Source organism: Prionailurus viverrinus, chromosome A3 (assembly GCF_022837055.1).
Source record: "Prionailurus viverrinus isolate Anna chromosome A3, UM_Priviv_1.0, whole genome shotgun sequence".
Taxonomy (NCBI): Eukaryota; Metazoa; Chordata; class Mammalia; order Carnivora; family Felidae; genus Prionailurus; species Prionailurus viverrinus.
Window position 1 is genome coordinate 43,481,178 of NC_062563.1, and position 21,751 is coordinate 43,502,928.

Consider the following 21,751-nt stretch of genomic DNA (forward strand, 5'->3'; position numbering starts at 1 on the left):
CGCATTATAACCAGATGCTTGACTTTGGTGTAGTCATGATACTACTTCATCATCTCAAACAGAAAGCCAAGGAGGTAGCAGACATATCACTGTCCCCTTAGTACAGAGGAGGAAACTGAGGCCCCAAAATGTAAGGGATCGTCCTCTGAGTAAAGCCAGAATCCCTGCTTTGCACCTTTTTGCTGCTGCAGAGCGTCGTTCACAGAGGCCATCTTCTGCGAACAATATCCTGCTGGAGAGCTGTGAGCCTTCCCTATCAAAGGGAGGCGTGGAAGACCCAAAAACAGAATTCCAAAGGTGAGTGTTATTCCCTCAGAACCTACTGAGGCTTCCTGTGGGCTTCTCTGCTCTCTTCTGTTTCTCTCTCTCTTCCCTTTCCCATCAGGTGCCGAGTCCTGTCTTCCTCACTCCTTCCTCTTTTCCCTCTCTTGCATACTCTCCTCCAATTTTTACTTATTTTTATTTTTCAAAAGTTTATTTATTTTTGAGAGAGAGAGAGAGAGAGAGAGAGAGAGAGAGTGCAAACAGGGAGGTGCAGAGAGAGAGGGAGACACAGAATCCGAAGCAGGCTCCAGGCTGAGTAGTGAGCACAGAGCCCGACACAGGGCTCGAACTCACAGTCCAGAGTTCGAGATCTCAGATCATGATCTGAGCCAAAGTTGGCCGCTTAACCGACTGAGCCACCCAGGTGCCTCTTTCCTCCCATTTTTAAAAAGTGTCTATTTGTTTATTTTGAAGGAGAGAGTGTGTGTGTGCATGAAAGGGGAGGGGCAGAGAGAGAGGAGAGAGAAAATCCAAAAGCCAAAAGCCAAGCAGGTTCCGAGCTACCAGCGCAGAGCCCCACGTGGGGCTCCATCTCATGTGAGATCACAACCTGAGCCGAAATCAAGAGTCGGACACTTAACCGACTGAGCCACCCAGGCACCCTTCGTCCAATTTTTTAAGTAGCTAAATACGGGATGAGAAGATTCTAGATACACACATTCTCCTTGTGTCTATAAGATATCCATTCTGTTTTAAACTTTAAACCAGGCAAATTTAACCTTTTATGTCTTTGAATAGAAAACTAAAAACCAATTAGGTTGCTCTGTAACTTTCTGGCTGTGGGTAAGTTATCTAACACCGTGCCTCACTTTCCTCACCTGTAAAATGGGGACACGGACAGCACCTATTTTGTTGGGTCATTGTGAAGATGAAATGGGTTGATAGATATAAATAGCTTTTCCCCCCCACTTTCTTTTACAGCTTTATTGAAATAATTAATATACCATAAAACTTACCCTTTTAAAGAGCCCACTTCAGTGGGTTTTAGTAGAGTCAGAATTGTACACCCGTCACCATGATCTAATTCTAGAACATTTTCATTATCCCCCAAAAGAAACCCATTAGCAGTCACTCCCCATCTCCCAAACCCCCGAGCCCTTGGCAAACAGTAATCTACTTTCTGCCTCTATGGATTGGCCTATTCTGGACACTTTGTATAAATGGAATCATACAATACCTGGTCTTTTGTGACTAGCTTCTTTACTTAGCATAATGTTTGTAAGGTTTCAGGTTTCGTCCACGTTGTAGTATGTATCACTACTTCTTTTCTTTTCCTTGAGCATGTGTATATGTGTGCGTATAATTTATTTTTTCTTCTTGGTGCTTTGAAATTTTTTCCTATAATTTCTTTTTTTCCTAACTTTATGGAGGCATAATTTACTAATAAAAATTGTTTCTAAGGGTGCCTGGGTGGCTCAGTTGGTTAAGCGTCGGACTCTTGATTTGGGCTCAGTTCATGACCTCACAGTTGTGAGGTCAAGCCCCAAGCTCCTTGCTGGGTGTGGAACCTGCTTAAGACTCTCTCCCTCTGCCTCTGTCTCCCTCAAGCGTGCACGTGTTCTTTCTCTCTCATAATAACAATAACAATAATAATAGTTTCTATTTAAGGTGTACAATGTGATGATTTGATATACCTATACACTGTGAGATCATTACTACAATCTAGCTAATTAACACATCCATCACTTCACATAGTTACCTTTTTGGTGTGTGGTGAGAACACTGAAGATCTACTCCCTTAGTGAATTTCAAGTGTACAACACAGTATTATTAACTAGCGTCACCACACTGTACTTTACACCCCTGGAACTCATTTGTCGGTAACTGAAATGGTCAACGGGTATACGAAAAGGTGCTCGACGCCACTGATCATCAGTGAAGTAAATTTGTGAAAACACAAATTACAACCACAAAGAGGTACCACCTCACACCTGCTAGAATGTCTGTCATCAAAAAGACAAGAAGTAACAAGTGTTGGCAAGGATGTGGAGAAAAGAGAAGCACATTAATGTGCTAAGTGTTTGCCAATATTAATTTTAAGCCTTCCACATTGTAGTAAGAGCTCTGCCTCGACTTACCTCTGTGATTATTAAAGGAGCCCCTCTTACTCAGAGTCTCCAGTGGTTAAGCAGGACTCTTCCATTAAGCTAGCATAAGTAATGATTTACCATTGAGAAAAAGGGAGTGAGGAATTCAAGACCAATCGGCACCTAGTTCCTGGAGGAAAGTTGCTGGAACTTTCTGACCCAGGGAAGCGGGTCTTCAATCTTCTGTATTAGGTGATACTGACTCTGCAGCAGTAAATGCACACTCATACTTCACTTTGGGGAACAGTTCCTTGCTGTCTTACCTTGGGCTGCTAGAACAAAAATATCATAGACTGCATGGCTTAAATGGCGGATATGTGTCTGTCAGTTGTGGAGGCTGGGAAGTCTGAGATTAGGGTACCAGCCTGGTTGGGTTCTAGTGAGGGCCCTCTTCCTGGTTTGCAGATAGCTGTCTTCTTGCTGTGTCCTGACATGGTGGAGAGCGAGCTGTAGTCTCTTGTTCTTAAGAGGACACTAATCCAGCCTGGGGGCTTGACCCTAATGAGCCTATCTAAACCTAACTACCTCCCAAAGGCCCCATCTCCTATACCACCCCACCAGGGGGTTAGGATTTCAACATAAGAGTGTTAGGGGGGACACAAACATGCGAACCATAGCAATTGCTACTTGTCAACTGTCTCCCTGTCTTTTTTTAAGTAATGTTTATTTATTTATTTTTGAGAAAGTGGGGGAGGGGAGAAAGAGGGAGAGAGAGAATCCCAAGCAGGTTCCACCCTGTCAGCGCAGAGCCCGATGCAGGGCTCCATCTCACGTGAGATCATGACCTGAGCCGAAATCAAGAGTTGAATGCTCGCTCAACAGACTGAGCCACATAGGCATCCCTTGTCTTCTGTATCGTGATTATTGGCTAGAGGAGTCTATACTCATTCCCTCCTATCCCAGTCATTTATGTGACAATAATCACACAAAACACCCTGCTGGGGGTCATAAATATTTAAACAGATAATCCACTTTTAAATTTGACACCGTTAACACATAAAGGATGTTTTGAAAGGAGAACAAAAGTATATTTCAAGAAGACAAGTTGAAAATTGGTTACAATAGTGAAAGGCCATCTAACTCTGACAAATTCTAAGGACATGTAGCTTTGCTGAAGGCTCACTGATTTACAGAGAAAAATATCTGGAGTCCACCACAAGTAAAAAAGCATTCTAATATTGTTTGTTCTTTTCCGAATCACCTGGGTGGCTCAGTCGATTAAGCGTGCGACTTCAGCTCAGGTCATGAAGTAAAAAAGCAGTCTAATACTGTTTTTTCTTTTCTATTACAAAAGAATACAAATACACCTTGAATTGAAGTGCTTCTAACTCCACAGTCTATTAGGGGAGGAACTCAGTTTCCCAATTCAGTGATATATCCTCCTCTGGCTGAGAAAAATGCCATGGACAAAATGTGGTTTGAAAAAAGTATTCAATTTTTTTTATTACATTTCTTACAAGCAATAATCATCTCATGCCATTTACACTAAGTAACAAACTGGAATAGCAAAGCACTACAGAAATGAATATTGGAGAAGCCCTTGGGTGGTGCTAACCAAGACCTGGTCCTAATCAGTACTGGCCATAGTTGTTTCCACAGGAAGAAGCTTGCTCTCTGTGAATTCCAGTGGGAAAGCATGACTTAATGGGAATACCTTTCCATTGCCTATTCTATTAGATACTTTACACTTTCCGGAAAGCCAAATTTCTTTCTACCACAAGGAAAAGTGAAAATGATGCCTTGCATAATGTCTTACATTCATTCATTCATTCATTCATTCATTCATTTCCCTAGTAATGTGGGAATCGGGAATCCTGTCTTATTGGTGCAGGAACTGAGGTTCCAAAGGTATAAAGGCGATCTCTTAGTAATTACACGGGAAGCAAGTTGACCAGCGCTTTTCTTACCAAGAGGCAACGAAGAGGCATCGCTACCCAGTTAGCATGCCCTTTAGCCAGAAGGCTTTTCGGTTTTAAGAAAAATCAGAGCCTGACCAGCCAGCCCACAGTATTTAGATGAAAACAGGTGACCGTGTCTACAACATTTAATTATGGATCTACAAGCAAAAACTCCATCTTCTGGTGGCATCTACCGCGCAAAGGGCCAAAGAGGCTGCGATTAGTAAGGCTGGTATTGAGCAAAGGACCCGGGTCAGCAGAACGCTCAGAGGGGACAGATTATGTTTGTGTGCGGGGTCGGGAAGAAGAGGCAACCGCAGCCACACTTCAGCAGTGCAGGGACGCCGCTCCGCGCTCGGCTCTCGATTGCTAGCGCCTGGCGCGGCGGGCGGTGCAGCGGCTGCAGGGGCTCTGCGCTCGAGCGGTCGAGCCTGACCCGCAGCCTCCGAGTCGCGTTCGGTTGCGGCCCTGGGGCCCGGGGCGGGTAGGCGGAGGCCGCGGCGGCCGGCGCGGGGATGTCGAGGAGCTCGAAGGTGGTGCTGGGCCTGTCGGTGGTGCTGACGGCGGCCACCGTGGCCGGCGTGCATCTGAAGCAGCGGCAGGACCGGCAGGTCGGTGTCACGTGACCTCCTCTTCCGGGACCCGCGAGGGCGACCTAAGGCCCAGTGGCCTCTCTCCGCGTGGTTCTCCGTTGCTCCTCGTCTCTCCCTCTTTCGTCGGCTCCGCGGCGGCGCGATCCTGCGTCCCACCCATTCCTCGGTCATCCCGATCACGCGACTGCGGCTCCCACGCCGTCCGCCCGGCCCGGGCGCGGCAGCCCCCGCGGCCGCGTGCACCGGGAGGCCCCGGCGACCCCGTCGGCGCGGGGGAGCCCCTGCCCTCAGCGCCGCAGCCTCCTGGCTCCAGCTAAGGCAGGCCTGCAGGGTGGTGGGCGGCCCGGTTCCCAGGTCACCTCCAGCCTACAGTGACACGGACTTTTCAGCGTGTCGCTTGGGCCGCTGCAAAGTAGAGGCGGGAAAGGGTTTTCGTGGGGGTGCACTCAGCAAGTTGTCGGCCTCTCCCCAACCCCAGGCCCAAGGTTGAGGCTCAACCCTAATGTATCTCATTTCCAGTGTTAATGAGATTTTATCCTAGGATTAAGGAGGCTGCCCCGAATCCACTTTCTCTGCCTTTAGCCAAGGTAATTTAGTGGATGCTTTTTGTTTGTTTGTTTGTTTGTTTCTTTTAAGAAACTATGCTGTGGAAACAAGATTCTGGGAATTAGAGATACCAGCCTCCAATTTTTCTTTTTTCTGTACCTGTATTTCTAGAAATATCTGTAACTTACTGATCGGTTGACCGACCGCCCGTTCCGTGTGTGTCAGTTCATATTGTTTTTACTCTAGTTGGCAGATGTTTAGTGATTGGTCTCTGTGTGCCAGGCACCACACTAGGCGCTTTGGGAAACAAAAGATAGGAAGGACGGGCGTTCCTGAGTTTGTAACTGCTTCACACCGGTGCTGAAAGTTGAGAACAGGCAACTAGGTCAGTGCGTGCGTTAGGGTTGGGCTTAGTTTTGCCAAGGGTGGAAGTAATGAACTGGATGAATCAATAGTAAATGGCCTTTTGTCGTACTGGGCTGTGCAGTGTGCTTGGTACACAGAGATGAAGCAGAAGAGGTCTTGTCCTTGTTCACAGTCTGGAAATCCGGAAGGTGTGATGGTATAAGAATTTGGAGGAGGGGCTATTGGGATGAGTAATGAGGACATGGAAGAGGTTAGAGATTGGGGAACAAAGTATGGGTTCTGAGGGCGGAGCTTTTGGAATAGAGGCAGGCAAGTTTCTCTTCTAAGAAGTGAAAAGAAAAGAGGGTGATCAAAAGAAATTTGAGGTGGAGTAGAGGATGGTCAGATGTAGTTCTGAGGTCAGTGGAGGCAGAGATTTTCAGACTATGGGGTAGGGATGGATGAGAGCTTGGTTCTGAACTAACTCAGCATCTCTCGTTTTTACAATGTCACCTACTCCAGACCTCTTAAATCAGAATCTCTTGGATATGGGGAATCTTGATCACGTATGTGTTAAAAGCCACCCAGGGGATTCTAACATGCAGCTGGGGTTGAGTATCTGTACTAGAGGGTAGAAAAACAAAGATTTAGGTATTTGGAAATTAGATGAAGAAAAGATTGACCAGAATAACCTGTGTTTATTTTGCATCCAGTCATTCAGTGGACTTTTTTTTTTTTACACTAGGAAGAAGACAAATGATTGACACATTGGGTATGTTGGAAGGTTCAAGGAAGCAAGAAATAAAATAATGACTGTTGTTTTCTAGCATTTCTTGACTGTTTACCACATGCCAGGCACTGACATTAATCCTCACAGGAACCCAGCAAAACGAGTTGTACTACATGAGTAATGGTGAAGAGGTCTTGGTGGTTAGTAAGAGAGGTGATTAGTAAGGTAGCTAAGTGCAAGTCACAGGCAGTTGGCATACACTGCAACTTGAAGGAAGGTAGCACTACAATGATGGCAGGAAAGCAAGTTCCTAAGCCATATGCTGAAGTCTGAGGAAGGAAGATCAGGTATGGAAGATCCCAGAGGCAGGTATGGAAAGAATGATTCCAGTGGATGGTGTGGGCTTTGGGGGTGGGGTGGGGTGTGTGCATGGGTGTGTCATGGTACAGGAAGTACAGGACCCAAAGGACTGGGGAGGGAGGAGCCAAATGTCTCTGGAGATCTGGCTAAGGAGCAAGGTCCAAAAAAGATGGTTTTCAATTGTGTTATCTGTTCTAGGACTCTTAAACTTCCCAGTTCCCCCCATAATAGTGAGTGAAACTCTAGGCCTGGAGGAGATCTGGCAAGTAGGTACTTGGCGAGTTTCTTTAAATAGGCATAATAGGGACACCTCAGTAGCTCAGTCGGTTGAGCATCTGACTCTTGATCTCAGCTCAGGTCTTGATCTCAGGGTTGTGAGTTTAAGTGCATTGTTGGGCTCTGTGCTGGGCATAGTGCCCGCTTAAAAATAATAATGATGATAGTAGTAAAATAAAATAGACCTGATGATTACCAACAAACAAAAAAACCCCAGGCCCTGGGCCCCACCCCCATTAATTCTACCTCACAAGGTTGCCGTTAAAAAAAAAATTAGTATTTGGGGACCTAAAAACTAGAAAATGGCAGTTATTAGTAATGACTGGACTTAGGCTTTAAAAAGTCTCATCTTAGGTGCCAAGTCCATGTTCTGGAATTTTCGACCTGTCTTTAGTGCTTCTCAAAGTAACTACCACCTTTCTTTTTCCCTCCGGTAGTAGCATTGTATTTTTCCCGTCTCTCTCAGTCATGTAATTGATTAGTAATTCTGTACAATTTTTACTTCTTCTTATGCACTAGAAGAAGCTAAGATCTTTATTTTCTTGCATCCTGATAGTTTGTTTAAATTTCAGGAATCTTTTTTTTCTTTGATATTTATTATTCAGCTAGAATCATTGCTAATAGGAAAGTAGTTTGTAAAGTTACTGTAGTAATTCTCACCAGATCTTTTTTTTTTTTTTTAATTTTTTTTTCAACGTTTTTTATTTATTTTTGGGACAGAGAGAGACAGAGCATGAACGGGGGAGGGGCAGAGAGAGAGAGAGGGAGACACAGAATCGGAAACAGGCTCCAGGCTCCGAGCCATCAGCCCAGAGCCTGATGCGGGGCTCGAACTCACGGACCGCGAGGTCGTGACCTGGCTGAAGTCAGACGCTTAACTGACTGCGCCACCCAGGCGCCCCTCACCAGATCTTTTAAAGCATTGTATATCAATTAAACTTTTAAAATTCACCTCAGGAACAGTTTTTTTTTTTTTCTTTTCTTTTTTTAATTTCCCATGAAGGTTCTATACTGAATGTTCAGGAATTTCTTAAAATATGGTTAAGTCATGTTAAGTAATAACACTGGTAGAGCACACAACCAAATTAATCTGATAGCTTGTTACATTTTACATTAGTAATTAGGTATTGGGGTCTCAAAGTTTTCAGTGTATTTTGGTAGTACTGTTACTCAGATTGAATGGCACAAGGAAGGGAACCACCTGTTTGGGTGTTACTGAAATCTGTTTCTTGCGTTTTTAGAGGCTTCACGATGGAGTGATCAGAGACATTGAGAGGCAGAATCGGAAAAAAGAAAACATTCGTCTCTTGGGAGAACAGATTATTTTGACTGAGCAACTTGAAGCAGAAAGAGAGAAGATGTTATTGGCAAAAGGATCTCAAAAAACATGACTTGAAATGGATGCCAAATATTGATGGGACAGTGTTGAGTGTGGGTGTGTGAGTGTGGATGGAGAATAGCTTTGTGAGGTGTTCACCCTTTTTTTGGTCACTGTCCTTTCAAACTTGACCAAAGACAAGGACAGTGGATCACATATTCTAAATGATTGCTTAAAAGTCCCTTCTGTCTGAGTAAAGAAGCGGGCAGACACTCTCGTGAAGAGTTTCTGTCTGTCTGTGTGATCCTGGTAGAAGCCCCTTGAAGCCTGGTGTCCAGAGCTTAGGATTGTTCGTGAAAAGCACTTGAGAGCCTGGGAGAGGAAGGGATGGATAGTAACATCCACCTGAGTAGTTTGATAAGCCGGCATGATGATGAAGCCACGAGAACATCTACCTCAGAAGGGCTGGAGGAGGGAGAGGTGGAGGGGGAGACTCTCCTGATCGTTGAATCGGAGGACCAGGCATCAGTGGACTTATCTCATGATCAGAGTGGGGATTCCCTCAACAGTGACGAAGGAGATGTGTCCTGGATGGAGGAGCAGCTGTCCTACTTCTGTGACAAGTGCCAAAAATGGATACCGGCCAGTAAGGAGCTTCTCAATTCCTTTGATTTGTCAGTTCCAATGTGAAGGTTTGTTTTTCTCACCTGTGAACGAAACATGAATGTACAATGGACCTAAATAAAAAGATAATTATTATATTTATGATTAGTTTAGTTGGTTAATGATAGATTTATATAAAACATAGACACATTTGTGCTAATAAAAATTACTGTCAACCTCTCACATTGTTAAGTTAACATTTTGGACGGCAACCCAATAAAAGAAAGTTGGAAATCCTGTGTTATTTAAAGAATTAGCCACATTGTTTAACAAGATCACGTTGTGGATTTAGGGCCCAATACTAGGCCCAGTATAGAATGAAAGTTCAAGTTACTCTATTAATGTTTAACTTCCGTGGAAAACTGCTGTTGTATGCTGAAGTAAGTCAGAATTAGCAGATTAAAAATATTTTATGCTTTTTTTCTGGGACCATTCTTGTTTTCTGCTTGCTAGCCTCCTAGATCTGCTGGCGACAGGTATATATACACATGCTGCCCCGATACCCCACTCTTTCAGCTAATCTTTTCATCTGCCAGTGTCCTGGCTCTCAAGGAGCATGCTTTGGCAGCCATCACGAGTCTTACCAAAATGGGATTTTCCCATTCGGCAGAGACTAGGAAAGACATCGGTACCAGAGGAATTCTTTGTGTAATACTTTGTAACTAGGTCAGAGAAATTTCAGCTGAAACGGGTCAGTTTCTGGTATGTGGAAGTGTTTTTAAGATGGATTTAACTATTCAGATTAACAGTTACTATTAATAAATTAATAGTAACAGTTTCATAGGAAACAATCTAGAACTTTCTATGCATTAGCTAGAGTTTGCTTCTGAGCTCTTTCTGCTTAGTGATTTAGGGCCCTGCCTGAGAAATCTCTGGCGTTCCACCTTGTCCTCTAAGGATACATTTTAAACTGTCCATCACGATAGGGTCCCTGCTAACTTCCTCAGCGTCTCTCCTCAGTGTCCTGTCCCCACACAACCAGAACTTTGCAGTTAGGGTGAGCTTTTAATTCTCCACAAAAAAATTCTTATACCCAGGTCTCTGCACATTTTAATTTCCTCTCTGGAATATGTGTCTCTGTAGCCTCCGTGGGCTCCCGCCATTCACATAGGCACCCCTCTTCCCCTGGCCAATTCTAGTCATCCTTCAGGTCCCCTGTCAATGCCACTTTTTCTAGCTCTCCCATCTTCCTTGTATGGGTTGGGCCTCCCTTTTATGTACCCTCGCATTGCCCTGTGGCACACACCACGTTCCATTCCAGTGGTTGTCCTGTCTCCCAGAGCATTGGCATCACCTGGGGAACATCAGAAAATGGAGAGACTCAGACCCCCCCTTTTAGAGATTGATTCGTTCTGTGTGAGTAGGCCCAGGCATCTTTTAAAAAAACAAAACCACTCCATGGGTGATTCCGATGTACAGTGAGGATGGAGAACCGTTGTGCTATTATGATTACCTATTTCCTTGTATGTCACCCTCAGAACTTGTAAAATGCCGAGAGCAGACTATCTTGGGCGCTGTGTTCCGGTTCCTAGGCCAGTGCCTGGCATGCAGTGGGAACTCAGATAATTCTTGAAAGAGTGTGTGGAGACCCATAGCAGTCAGGAATGTTAACAGTTGGAAAATCCAGTGAGAGCAATGAAAACGTGATTTTCCAGCATCTTTCTCCTAAAAGCTAGGAAGCATACACTTAACAGGCATACGCTTTTCTTCTGTGCTTTTCTTCTGTTTTCCTTATTCCCGTCCTGCTATCATGGGTTAGCTGAAAAGGAGGAAGAACACATGGGAAGCGTCAAAAATCTGGTTGATACACTGATAAATGCTGCTCTAGATAAACCTATGATGTGCTTTTTTGTTTTTCTCCTAGGTCAGCTGAGGGAACAGCTCAGTTACCTTAAGGGTGATAATTTTTTTAGATTCACTTGTTCCGATTGCTCAGAAGATGGCAAGGAGCAGTATGAAAGGCTGAAACTGACATGGCAGCAAGTGAGTAAAAAGCTCTTCCCCTAGAATTTGCAGGGTCAATCCCCCAAGGAATTCATTGGAATGAATATTCAGAGAACAGGGAGCTTACACGTAGGCTTTTGAGCTGTTTTGAGGGTCGCTCCTTACTTCACAATGAAAATGATAAATATAGGGAGAAAGGAGTTCTTTGTGAAAATACTCCCTGCTAATGTGGTGAATTAGGTTTGAGATTCTCGAAAACCTCACACACACAATTTCACATGGATATGATGCCAGACTCTGATTTTAATTGAATTCCCAATGAGGTTCATATTTTTCTGGCAGCCGTTTTTTAGCACAATGTAAAGGTGACCACGTTGGAAATAGTTTGGGAAAGTATAACGTGGCTCATTGCAGAAGCCAACGTGATCTGGCTTTTCCGCGTTTGAACACGGATATGTTTGAATATTGTTGGGGGGATGAATAGCTACGTTCACCTTTTAGCCGTCTCTGGTACCAGCCCCCTCCTCCAAGCCAACTGTAGCCTGAACAATAGCTTTTTACTGATCGCCAGCTTGTCTTAATTTTTTTGGTTTGTTTTTATGTTACTAACTAGGTCTATTGCAAGGTACCAATGGCCATAGTCTGAATTCTAAAAATCAACGAATTACACATTACTTTGAGTTTTTATGTTTATTCATTTAACAAATATTGAGTGCCCATGGTGAACCAGGTGTCATTCTAGGCCTGGAGACTGCTGTGATGAGGAAGACAGCTAGGCAGCTGACATTTTAGACATTTTAGACAATAAGCAGACAAATAAACAAGTTAATTACCCATAACACTTTTTTGCTATGAAAGAAAGATACAGGGTAAATGAGAAAGAGTTTGGATGAAATGATCTGAGCCACTAAGGTATTCCTTATAAACTGCAGTTGCTTTAGCAGCTTGGACTATCAATTATCAGTGCTTTACTAGGAGATGTGCTAATGAAATCTGTCAGTGGTGAATTTAGGGAGCCTTTTTTGACTTGGCTGAGACTATGCAAGTAGAAAATGAAGGGACGTTTGTACTGAGAATATAGTCTTATGTGTATTGTAATTGGGATGTTTTTCTGAACGTGTACCTGGGATCTTGTGTCTAGGCAAGGTCAGATTAATATAATAGATTATTCTCATGTGTACACCCGTCAGCAGATTTGCATTTGATCTGTAAGCGTCTCAAAAAGCTGTAAAGTGGAAGAAGAGCAAATATACGTAATTTATTGGCAAGAATATGAGTTTTTGCAGAGGTTCTTTTGAAGAGAACAACTGGCTTTTGGTTATATTGCTCAGAAGATACAATATTGGCTCAGTTTGCACATTTAATTAGGCTGACATCACTTGAAAATTATGTTTTCACTTCCAGAAGATGGATTGATGATAGATAATACCTTGGTACGATGAAGTGATAGATCAGACACGTCTGGTTCTTGGTAAACTACCGACCAGTATTTCTAGTTGCCTCTAAGAAACCCAGCCTCAGGGTGCCTGGGTGGCTCAGTCGGTTGAGTGTCTGACTCTTGATTTTGGCTCAGGTCTTGATCCCAGGGTCATGGGATTGAGCACTGCATCGGGCTCCTCACTGAATGCAGAGCCTGCTTAAGATTCTCTCTCTCTCTCTCTCTCTCTCTCTCTCTCTCTCTCTCTTTCTCTCTCTTTCTGTCTCTCTCCCTCCCTCTCCCTCTCCCCCCTTTCCTCACTTGTACCTGCTCTCTCCCTCTCTCTCAAATAAATAAAATGAGAAGAATTAAAAAAAAATTAAAAATAAAAACTCCAGCATCTCAAGAAAGAGCTAAATCAGATGATGTTTTATAGATTCTATTGATGTCACCAAATACTATATTGGAATGTGGGGTTTCTGTCTTTTTAAATCTTAAACTTTATATTTGTTGATTTACCAAAGTAATAAGTAGAAATGCCTGTTTCACCACAAAATACCAACAGTACAGAGGGTCTGGTCTCCTGACCTTTCTTCCATGCTCTTTTTTGTGTTCTCTTCTCGTAGTGACTTGCGAACAGGAGTTTGAAATGCGGGAGAAACCATCATGTGTTTGGGAAGGATAGGATAGTGGTTATATTCTCATCCTGGATGCTTATTCTTACATGGCAGGTGTAGCACGTACCGTGATCTGTGCTCATTATTTTTCTAGGTGTTTTTCAGCAGGTACTTGTGAAGTGCCTACTGTGGCTGAGCCAGCCCCAAGCTGGGCCCTGGGGATACTCTGTCACTGATAAGCTCTTGTGAGAGTGAAAAACTGAACTGGGATTCATTTTTTTTTAAGATTCCAGATTCCAGGGGAGGGGGAAAACCATGTCCTTCATAGATTTTGCAGTTTGCTTAATAAATATTAAGTGTTACAGAAAAAGTTATTTTCAAGTAAATGTGTGAATTTTAGCTTTTTAAAGTGGTGAAATAATTCAGGCATACAAAAAAAGTACCAGAAATAAAGTAGCAGACAGTGTCTCTACTGCGGAGATTAACAGTGAGTATGTGTGTCTGAAGTACTTGAGGGGTCTGGGAGTAGGCAAAAGAAGCTGATTTCAGACTTTCCTTAAAGTATTTCTTGAACAATAGCTTTTAAAATTGAGGTAAAATATACGTAACTTGAAAGTTTACTATTTTAACCACCTTTAAGCATGTAATTCAGCGGCATTCGGTACATTCACATTGTTTTGCAACCATCATCACTGTCCATCTCCAAACATATTTATCTTCCCAAACTGAAACTCCATATCCGTTGAATAGTAAGTCCTGATGGACAATAAGTTTTTAAGGAAGCTGTTGGTTAGTTGATGTAGACCTGTTGCAACAGTGAGTGGAAGGACTTGACAAATCCATCGATGGGATTAATTGTTTAGTGGGGTTTCTGCAGGTTTCACAAGTGTAAGGAGCGGGGAGCTTGGTTAGTGGAAGTGTCGGTATTACTGGGCCCTTTGAGTTGGAGGTTTTCCCTTGGACCATTGAGGGTCTCGCGCTGTGAGCACGGGGGTTGGGGAGTCTGAACTGCAGTTTACTAGCCTCCTTACACTTTCAGGATGTTCCTTCTGGAAAGAATAATTAAGTTAGATTCCTTACATAGATTCTCTGTCCCTTTTTCAATTTCAGTGGCCCCAAATCAATCATTATTTTCATTAGGTTGAAAATGTAGTTTCAAATAGCTTGTATTGTTTTGTTCATTTACATGAAATTACATCATGACAAAATTGCATGTATATAGATGCAAGTAGAAATGCCTCAAAGGATAGTCATTGAACATGTTAAAAGTGATTGTTTCTTGATGGCCGATCTAGAGTGATTTTTACTTCCTTCTTTGCTTTTCTATTTTGGAAGTCTTTTACAGTGAGCACATGTTACTTATATTTCTGGAAAACACTTCCCAATTCCGGGCTATGAATTAATCACCTGTAGACAAGCAAGGCTGGACCAGATGAGGAGTTTCCACTTGGAGCTCTGAGAGTAATGCTAATTTCATCAGAAGAAAGGTTTCTGCAGCTAAAAATGGCTAAACACCGAGTAGATGGTGACCAACATTTTCAGCTTTGAAATTCTGAGAGTCTTTGTTTTTGCTCTCTAAAAAGCTTAGGAAAGTATATAGATAGGCAGGGGTGACTTTCAAAATAAAGGTTAGCACCATCATTCAGAAAATGTGGGCTGCAGCAGATACCTGGATGCCTGACAGCCAGTAGTTGTCACTATATCTAGTGCCGCGTTGTATAAGATGGAAGGACATGGAGCGGGGTTGGGGGGGGGGGGCAGCGGGACAGGTTGCTTGCATAGGACAGTCGTTGTTTATCATAATCAGTTCAGCCACACATTAGCCCTGCATGTGCAACGTGTAAGCAACAACGGCAGATACTTAAGTGGATTAGTGATATTCATCTAATGGAAGCAAAACAGAAAATAAAATTCTATACTGAGAGTATTCCAAGATATCACCCTTTCCCCCTCTGTTCCCCACCATTCCTACTCAGAATAGAAAACAAACTTTTCCCCCTGAAGGTTAACATCCCTAATCATGCTTGCCTCCCAGCCCTTGTTGCGTTTGTGTTCCAGGTCGTCATGCTGGCAATGTATAACTTGTCTCTGGAAGGAAGTGGACGGCAAGGTTATTTCCGATGGAAAGAAGATATCTGTGCTTTTATTGAGAAACATTGGACCTTTTTACTGGGGAATAGGTAACGTGATTTTTGGAAATCTTATACTTGCACAAAGAGGTGAAGAACAAAGTACGTGAGATTTGAGATAGCCTAATGCAGCCCTTTAGGAATTAGAGTACCTGTGGCAATTACAAAGAATTTTTTAATTCAGAAAATGTTACTTTTTTTTTTTAATATTTTTTTTTTCAACGTTTTTTATTTATTTTGGGACAGAGAGAAACAGAGCATGAACGGGGGAAGGGCAGAGAGAGAGGGAGACACAGCATCGGAAACAGGCTCCAGGCTCTGAGCCATCAGCCCAGAGCCTGATGCGGGGCTCGAACTCACGGACCGCGAGATCGTGACCTGGCTGAAGTCGGACGCCCAACCGACTGCGCCACCCAGGCGCCCCGAAAATGTTACTTTTTTAAGTTAAAACACGTGTTTGTGGAAAACCAAAGTGGAAGTATGTACTGTTTTTTGGATTTTTTTTAAATGTTTATTTGTTTTGAGAGTAAGCACAAGCAGGAGGGGCAGAGACAGAGAATCCTAAGTAGGCTCCGTGCTGCCAGCACAGAGACGAGTGTGGGACTCGATCTCGTGAACCATGAGATCATGACCGGAGCCAAAATCAAGAGTCGGATGCTTAACCGACTGAGCCACCCAGGCGCCCCGGAAGTATATACTATTAAAAAATGTAGGTTTCCGGACTTTTCTAGTCCTACTTTAGAGGACACTCTTGGTTTCTACTGAGCATGAAGAGATTTGAAGAGATTCTTAGAATGTTAAAAAATAGAGAGCTTAATTCCATGAGGCTGTTTAATAGTTGGATGAATAACTAATTTGAGGATATAGAATCATTTTGTCCTTTTGAAATCAGTGTCTGATAGAAGGTCAGAGGAAGGAAGATAATGGCAATGGCTGACTTCACCTCTTTAAATTGCTCTTCATTAATAGACTCTTATCAGTATTTGTTTTTATGAACTGGAAAGTAAATACTGGTGATATGTTTTGGTATTATAGTGCTTAGCAAAGTCTAGGCACGTTAATACGCATATGGCTTGTTCATTCCTCTGCATGATAACGCATTGATTTTACTGCTGAGCACGCCTCATTGGTGGCTGCTTTGGCTCATCACACTCAGATATGCCAGGGCACAGATCTTAAAACCACATGCTTTAACTAAAGATCCATGCAGATCAACAAGATTTTTATTGCCGTTAGGGATTAGTGAGTTTCCAACTGCATTTGCAAATTGTATGAGATTCTGATTGTTAGTTGCCATCTTAAGTCCTGTGTGAGGCTCATATGTCTTGCTTAATTGGGTCAGGGTAGACATGATACAGGCTCTGATCACATCAGGTCAGAACAGGAAGTTTGTACCTGTCCTTTCTCTGAATGCACTGCGGCCTCTGTTTCCTCGGGCGCCGAGAAGACACAGCTCTGCCAGCTTCACTCGGAGCTCAGGGAGGGCAGTCGAAAGGAGAGGCGGCTTTCTGAAGGCTCGCTGTGAGGAGAAAATAGAAGAGATTCAGTACATTTTTACAAAAGGAGTTATTTTTGTTCTTGAGTTATTTAGTAGTACTAAGAAAAGAATTGACAGTATAACTGGTTCTTTTCTTAAAGAAAGGGAATCTGTTGTCTTAGTTTAATGATTTAGCACTATTTATGGAACTTAATATACCCCATTTATAAAGCACAAGAAAGGAAAAAAAAACTGATAAAATTAGATCTTGGAATGTTTTCCTGATCTCTCAGTGCCATTCTGCTTAGTGGATTGTCTTCTAGAAGAAATTGGATTTAAATTGCCTGTTTTTAAGGATTTTGCTATATTTTAACATAAGTTGTTCAGTTGTTTCATTTGTTCATTTGTAGAGTATGTTTGGAGAGGAATCAGCCAAGGCTTTTTTTTTCCTTTTTAATCCTTTACTGAAAGGCATTAATTACTCTCCAGTTTCTGTGTGGTTTAACCATTAAACTAGTGGTTTTTGGCCATGTTAGTGAATCACTAGAATTACCATTTACTTATTTGAATCAAGCCCCCCCCCCTTTTTGTAAATACATTCATTTTGAAAAGAAACTTCACACCACCATGATAAGTGGAAAATTCGTATCATTTGCCATACATAGAATGAAACTATAAAAATAGGTGTGCTAAAAATAACAGAATGTTATTGAATTATAGCTGGATCTCATGGCCCATAAAGGCAATCAAAGCCCTCTTTCTTGATCAGAAAGGGAAGCAGTGTGTGCTTTAAGTTAGAACTTAAAGCAACCAACTTTCTTCTTGATCTAACCAGAAGGAATGAGAGATCATTAAAAATTACTCTGTGAGTCCTTGTCGATTAGTTCCCTACGTCAACGTTGTCCTTTGCTTTTGGAACTCTGCTATAAGCGTCGGTGGTTGGAAAAGCCACCGAAACCCCTTGCCCAAGGCAGTCAGCACGTGCTCAGACGGCTCTGTGTGTGAACATCCACAGAATCACTATGCCCCAGGGAAGCGGCCTGCAGAGAACATGTACAGTTAGACTTTTTTCATAGCTATTGAAGATTTTAATTCTGTTATCCATAGAACATTCTTTAAATTCCTAACAAGATAAGCATTTCTCATTTGCCATATGACCTAAGAGAATAGTGTGGTGTGTAATGAAGTGCGGGATTTGAATACATTTTCTTTTAGATGTTTACAGGTTTTTCATTCGTGTCTTTAATGTTTTCTTAAAGTTTAAATATGTAAAGGCTTACTTAAATGGCTTTATGTTATCTATTATGGAAATAAGTGTAAAAGTATTCAAAAGCCGGGGTGCCTGGGTGGCTCATTTGGTGGAGCATCCGACTTCCACTCAGGGCATGATCTTGCAGTTTGTGAGTTCAAGCCCCACGTCAGGCTCTGTACTGACGTCTCGGAGCCTGGAGCCTGCTTCAGATTCTGTGTCGCCTGAGTCGCCCTCTCTCTCTGCCCCTCCCCCACTCACACTCTGTCTCTCTCTCAAAAAATGAATAAACATGTTTAAAAAAAAGTATTTAAAAGCTTTAATTAATTGCTGCAGTTTAATTGCCTTTGTATGTGTGATCATTTAATCTGCTTTTATAATCCTGACCTTGAATTTTTCCAGGATTAAAAAAAATTTTTTATTAATTTTTTTTTTAATTCCAGATTGTCTAGGTGGCTCGGTTGGTTAAGTGTCCGACTTCGGCTCAGATCATGATCTCACTGCTTGTGAGTCCCGCGTTGGGCTATGTGCTGTCAGCCCAGAGCCTGGAGCCTGCTTCAGATTCTGTCTCCATCTCTCTGTGCCCCTCCCCTGCTCACACACTGTCTCTCTCTCAAATATAATATACATTAAAAATTTGTTTTTAATTCAATATTTAAAAAAATTTTTTTTTAATTTTTTTAAATTTATTTTTGAGACAGAGAGAGACAGGGCATGAGCAGGGGAGGGGCAGAGAGAGAGCAAGACACAGAACCAGAAGCAGGCTCCAGGCTCTGAGCTGTCAGCACACAGGGCTTGGACTCATGGAGTGTGAGATCATGACCTGAGCTGAAGTCGGATGCTTAACCGACTGAGCCACCCAGGTGCCCCTTTAATTTAATATTTTTTCATTCCAGTGCAGTTAACATACAGTGTTATATTAATTTCAGGTATGGAGTATATAGGAGGTATAACTTTGAATAATGAAGAATACTTTGAATACTTTTTTCTATTACTGTATTTCATTGATTTCTAAGATGCACACTTTTTTTTTAAGTTTATTTATTTATTTTGAGAGAGACAGAGACAGTGCAAATGGGAGAGGGGCAGAGGGAGAAGGAGACAGAGAATCCCAAGCAGGCTCTGCACTATCAGTGACGTGGAGCTCAAACCCATGAAACTGTGAGATCATGACCTGAGCCAAAACCAAGAATTGAACGCCTAACCAACTGAGCCACCCAGGCACCCCAAGATGCACATGTTTTTTTTATTTTTATTTTATTTTATTTTTTAATTTTTTTTTTTCAACGTTTATTTATTTTTGGGACAGAGAGAGACAGAGCATGAACGGGGGAGGGGCAGAGAGAGAGGGAGACACAGAATCGGAAACAGGCTCCAGGCTCTGCGCCATCAGCCCAGAGCCTGACGTGGGGCTCAAACTCACGGACCGCGAGATCGTGACCTGGCTGAAGTCGGATGCTTAACCGACTGCGCCACCCAGGCGCCCCTTGATGCACATGTTTTAAAATTTTTGCATCTCTTTAAAAAATTTTTTTTAAAAATTTCACATTTCTGACATCTGGATACATCTTATAAGGGATAGTGTGTCATAACTGATGGCTAGTTTTCTTCTTTTGTTGTACATAAAATGGTATATCTTAAAGTCAGTGGGTCTTACATATGATGAAATATGATAAAGCACATTCATAGTATTTAAAATTTTTTATTTTATTATTTTTTAATGTTTATTTTTTGAGAGGGAGAGAGACCAAGCATGAGCAGGGGAGGGGCAGAGAGAGAGGGAGACACAGCATCCGAAGCAGGCTCCAGGCTCTGAGCTGTCAGCACAGAGCCCGATGCGGGACTCAAACTCACAGGCTGTGAGATCATGACCTGAGCTGAAGTCAGACGCCCAACCAACTGAGCCACCCAGGAGCCCTCTTAGCACTTCTTGATTCTATACTTTTTTGTTTCTTATTGTGTATCTCCTTTATCAGGAATCAACTCAGTGAAGGCAGTGATTTTGACTTATTTTCCTCCCATTGTTCTATCCCCAGCTTCTTTTTTAAAAAATGTTTATATATTTTTGAGGGGAGGAAGGGGCAGAGAGAGAGGGAGACACAGAATCTGAAGCAGGCTCCAGGCTTGGAGCTGTCAGCACAGAGGCCAACGTGGGGCTCGAACTCACAAGCCACGAGATCGAGACATGAGCTGAAGTCGGACACTAAACCAACTGAGCCACCCAGGCGCTCCTAAAATTTTTTAAATGGTATGACAAAGATTCCAGGGGGATGGCAGAGTAGGAAGCACCAGAAGTCTGTTCCCACCTAGACAACAAACAGTTGAAATGGCAGAATCTGTCTGATGTAACTATTTTGGATCTCTGGATCTATATTGAAGGCTTGTAACTTCCAAGAGGAGACTTGGAAGGTAAATTGCAGTTGAATTTGGTCAAATTCAGCTGTTAGTAACATTTACCCATTCCACACCCTTCAACCCTGTGTCAGGCAGCAACGCACTTGTTCCCCAAGCAGCTCACACGCAGCTTGTGGGAGCCAGGGTAGACAAAAAGGACCCTGTCCTCCAAATGTCAGGAATCTGTGCTCTGATTGCTGATTGGTGCTTCTCGTCACAGAAATGCAGATGAAGAGGTGGGTTGCACCTCCCCTGAATGGTTGCAAACCCTTCTCCCTCTGGTTGAAATGACTTGAAGGAGATTTAAAGGGCTGGCACTCCCCCCCCCCCCCCCCCACCATTTTATTTTTCTCTTTGTTCCCTTTGTGGAGCCAGACTTTAAAGATAAGACAATCAAAAGTAACCACATATACAGAGGAAATTAGGAAGTCACCATGCATGCCCAGGGAAAGGCACAGTCTCAGAAATGACCCGGGAAGACCTTAAGTTTATACCTCAGGTTGATCTTTGATACACAGACACCCTACAACAATAAAAACAACAACAACAACAACAGACACAAAAACCCGTAAATCTCAGAGGAGGAAGAAAATCTGATTTCCAGAGTTACTACATTATTAAATTCAAATATCCAATTTCAACAAAAAATTACAAGGAATACAAAGAAACAGGAAAATATGGCCCATTCAAAGGAAAAAACAATAAAACAACAGAAACTGTCCCTGAAAAAGACCTACTGGCGGATCTATAAGACAGACTTTACAACTGTCTTAAAGATGTCCTAAGAACTGATGTAGAGAAAGTCAAGAAAATGTTGTATAAACAGAATAGACGTGTCAGCAAAGAGATAAAAAACCTAAAAAGAAACGAAAAAGAAATTCTGCAGCTGAAAAATACAGTAGCTGAAATGAAAAATTCCCTGGAGGGATTGAGAAGCAGCTTTGAGTGGGCAGAAGAAAGAGTAAGTGAGCTTGAGAGTAGGACAGTGGGAGTTTCTGGGTCTGAAAAACAGAAAGAAGAAAGATGGAAGAGGGGCACCTGAGTAGCTCAGTTGTTTGAGTGGCTGACTTTGCCTCAAGTCACGATGTCACTACTCGAGGGTTTGAGCCCCATGTTGGGCTCTGTGCTGACAGCTCACAGATTCAGCCTGCTTCAGATTCTGTCTCTGTCTCTGCCCCTCCCCTGCTCAAGCTCTCTTTCTCAAATGTAAATAAACATTTAAAAAAAATTTTTTTAAAAAGAAAAGTGGGCAGAGCCTGAGGACCTGGGGAGGCACCATCAGCTGGTGTATGAAAGCAAGTGGAACCCCTCCCCTCCCATATCCTTTGGGCAAGAGGAGGGAGGCTTGGGTAGTTTAGAAAAAGATACAGATGTGGGAGAGGTG

At 42.7% G+C, this 21,751-nt stretch overlaps 2 protein-coding genes across 9 annotated transcripts in view; both read left to right on the forward strand.

The window, feature by feature from the left end:
* Positions 1-4,721: 4,721 nt before the first annotated feature.
* On the forward strand, positions 4,722-8,555 carry LOC125162300 (protein PET117 homolog, mitochondrial). Of its 8 annotated transcripts, none has more exons than XR_007150960.1 (3): positions 4,803-4,920; positions 6,539-6,892; positions 7,082-7,945. XR_007150960.1 is itself a non-coding variant. In XM_047853165.1 (2 exons), exons 1-2 carry the CDS (start codon positions 4,825-4,827, stop codon positions 8,548-8,550), a joined length of 246 nt encoding a protein of 81 aa, XP_047709121.1. In that variant the 5' UTR covers positions 4,722-4,824; the 3' UTR covers positions 8,551-8,555. The 8 variants fall into 8 exon arrangements, 1 of the variants encoding a protein (XP_047709121.1); XR_007150958.1 differs by lacking the exon at positions 4,803-4,920 and adding an exon at positions 4,927-5,489 and having other exon boundaries at positions 5,695-6,892; XR_007150956.1 differs by lacking the exon at positions 4,803-4,920 and adding an exon at positions 4,930-5,489.
* Positions 8,556-8,861: 306 nt separating this feature from the next.
* Positions 8,862-21,751, forward strand: part of KAT14 (lysine acetyltransferase 14) — a 36,971-nt gene continuing 24,081 nt past the window's right edge. Inside the window, exons 1-3 of the mRNA XM_047853164.1 lie at positions 8,862-9,123; positions 11,005-11,123; positions 15,177-15,298. Coding sequence (XP_047709120.1) covers positions 8,865-9,123; positions 11,005-11,123; positions 15,177-15,298 — 500 coding nt within the window. The 5' untranslated portion in view covers positions 8,862-8,864. The remainder of the gene's footprint in view (positions 9,124-11,004; positions 11,124-15,176; positions 15,299-21,751) is intronic.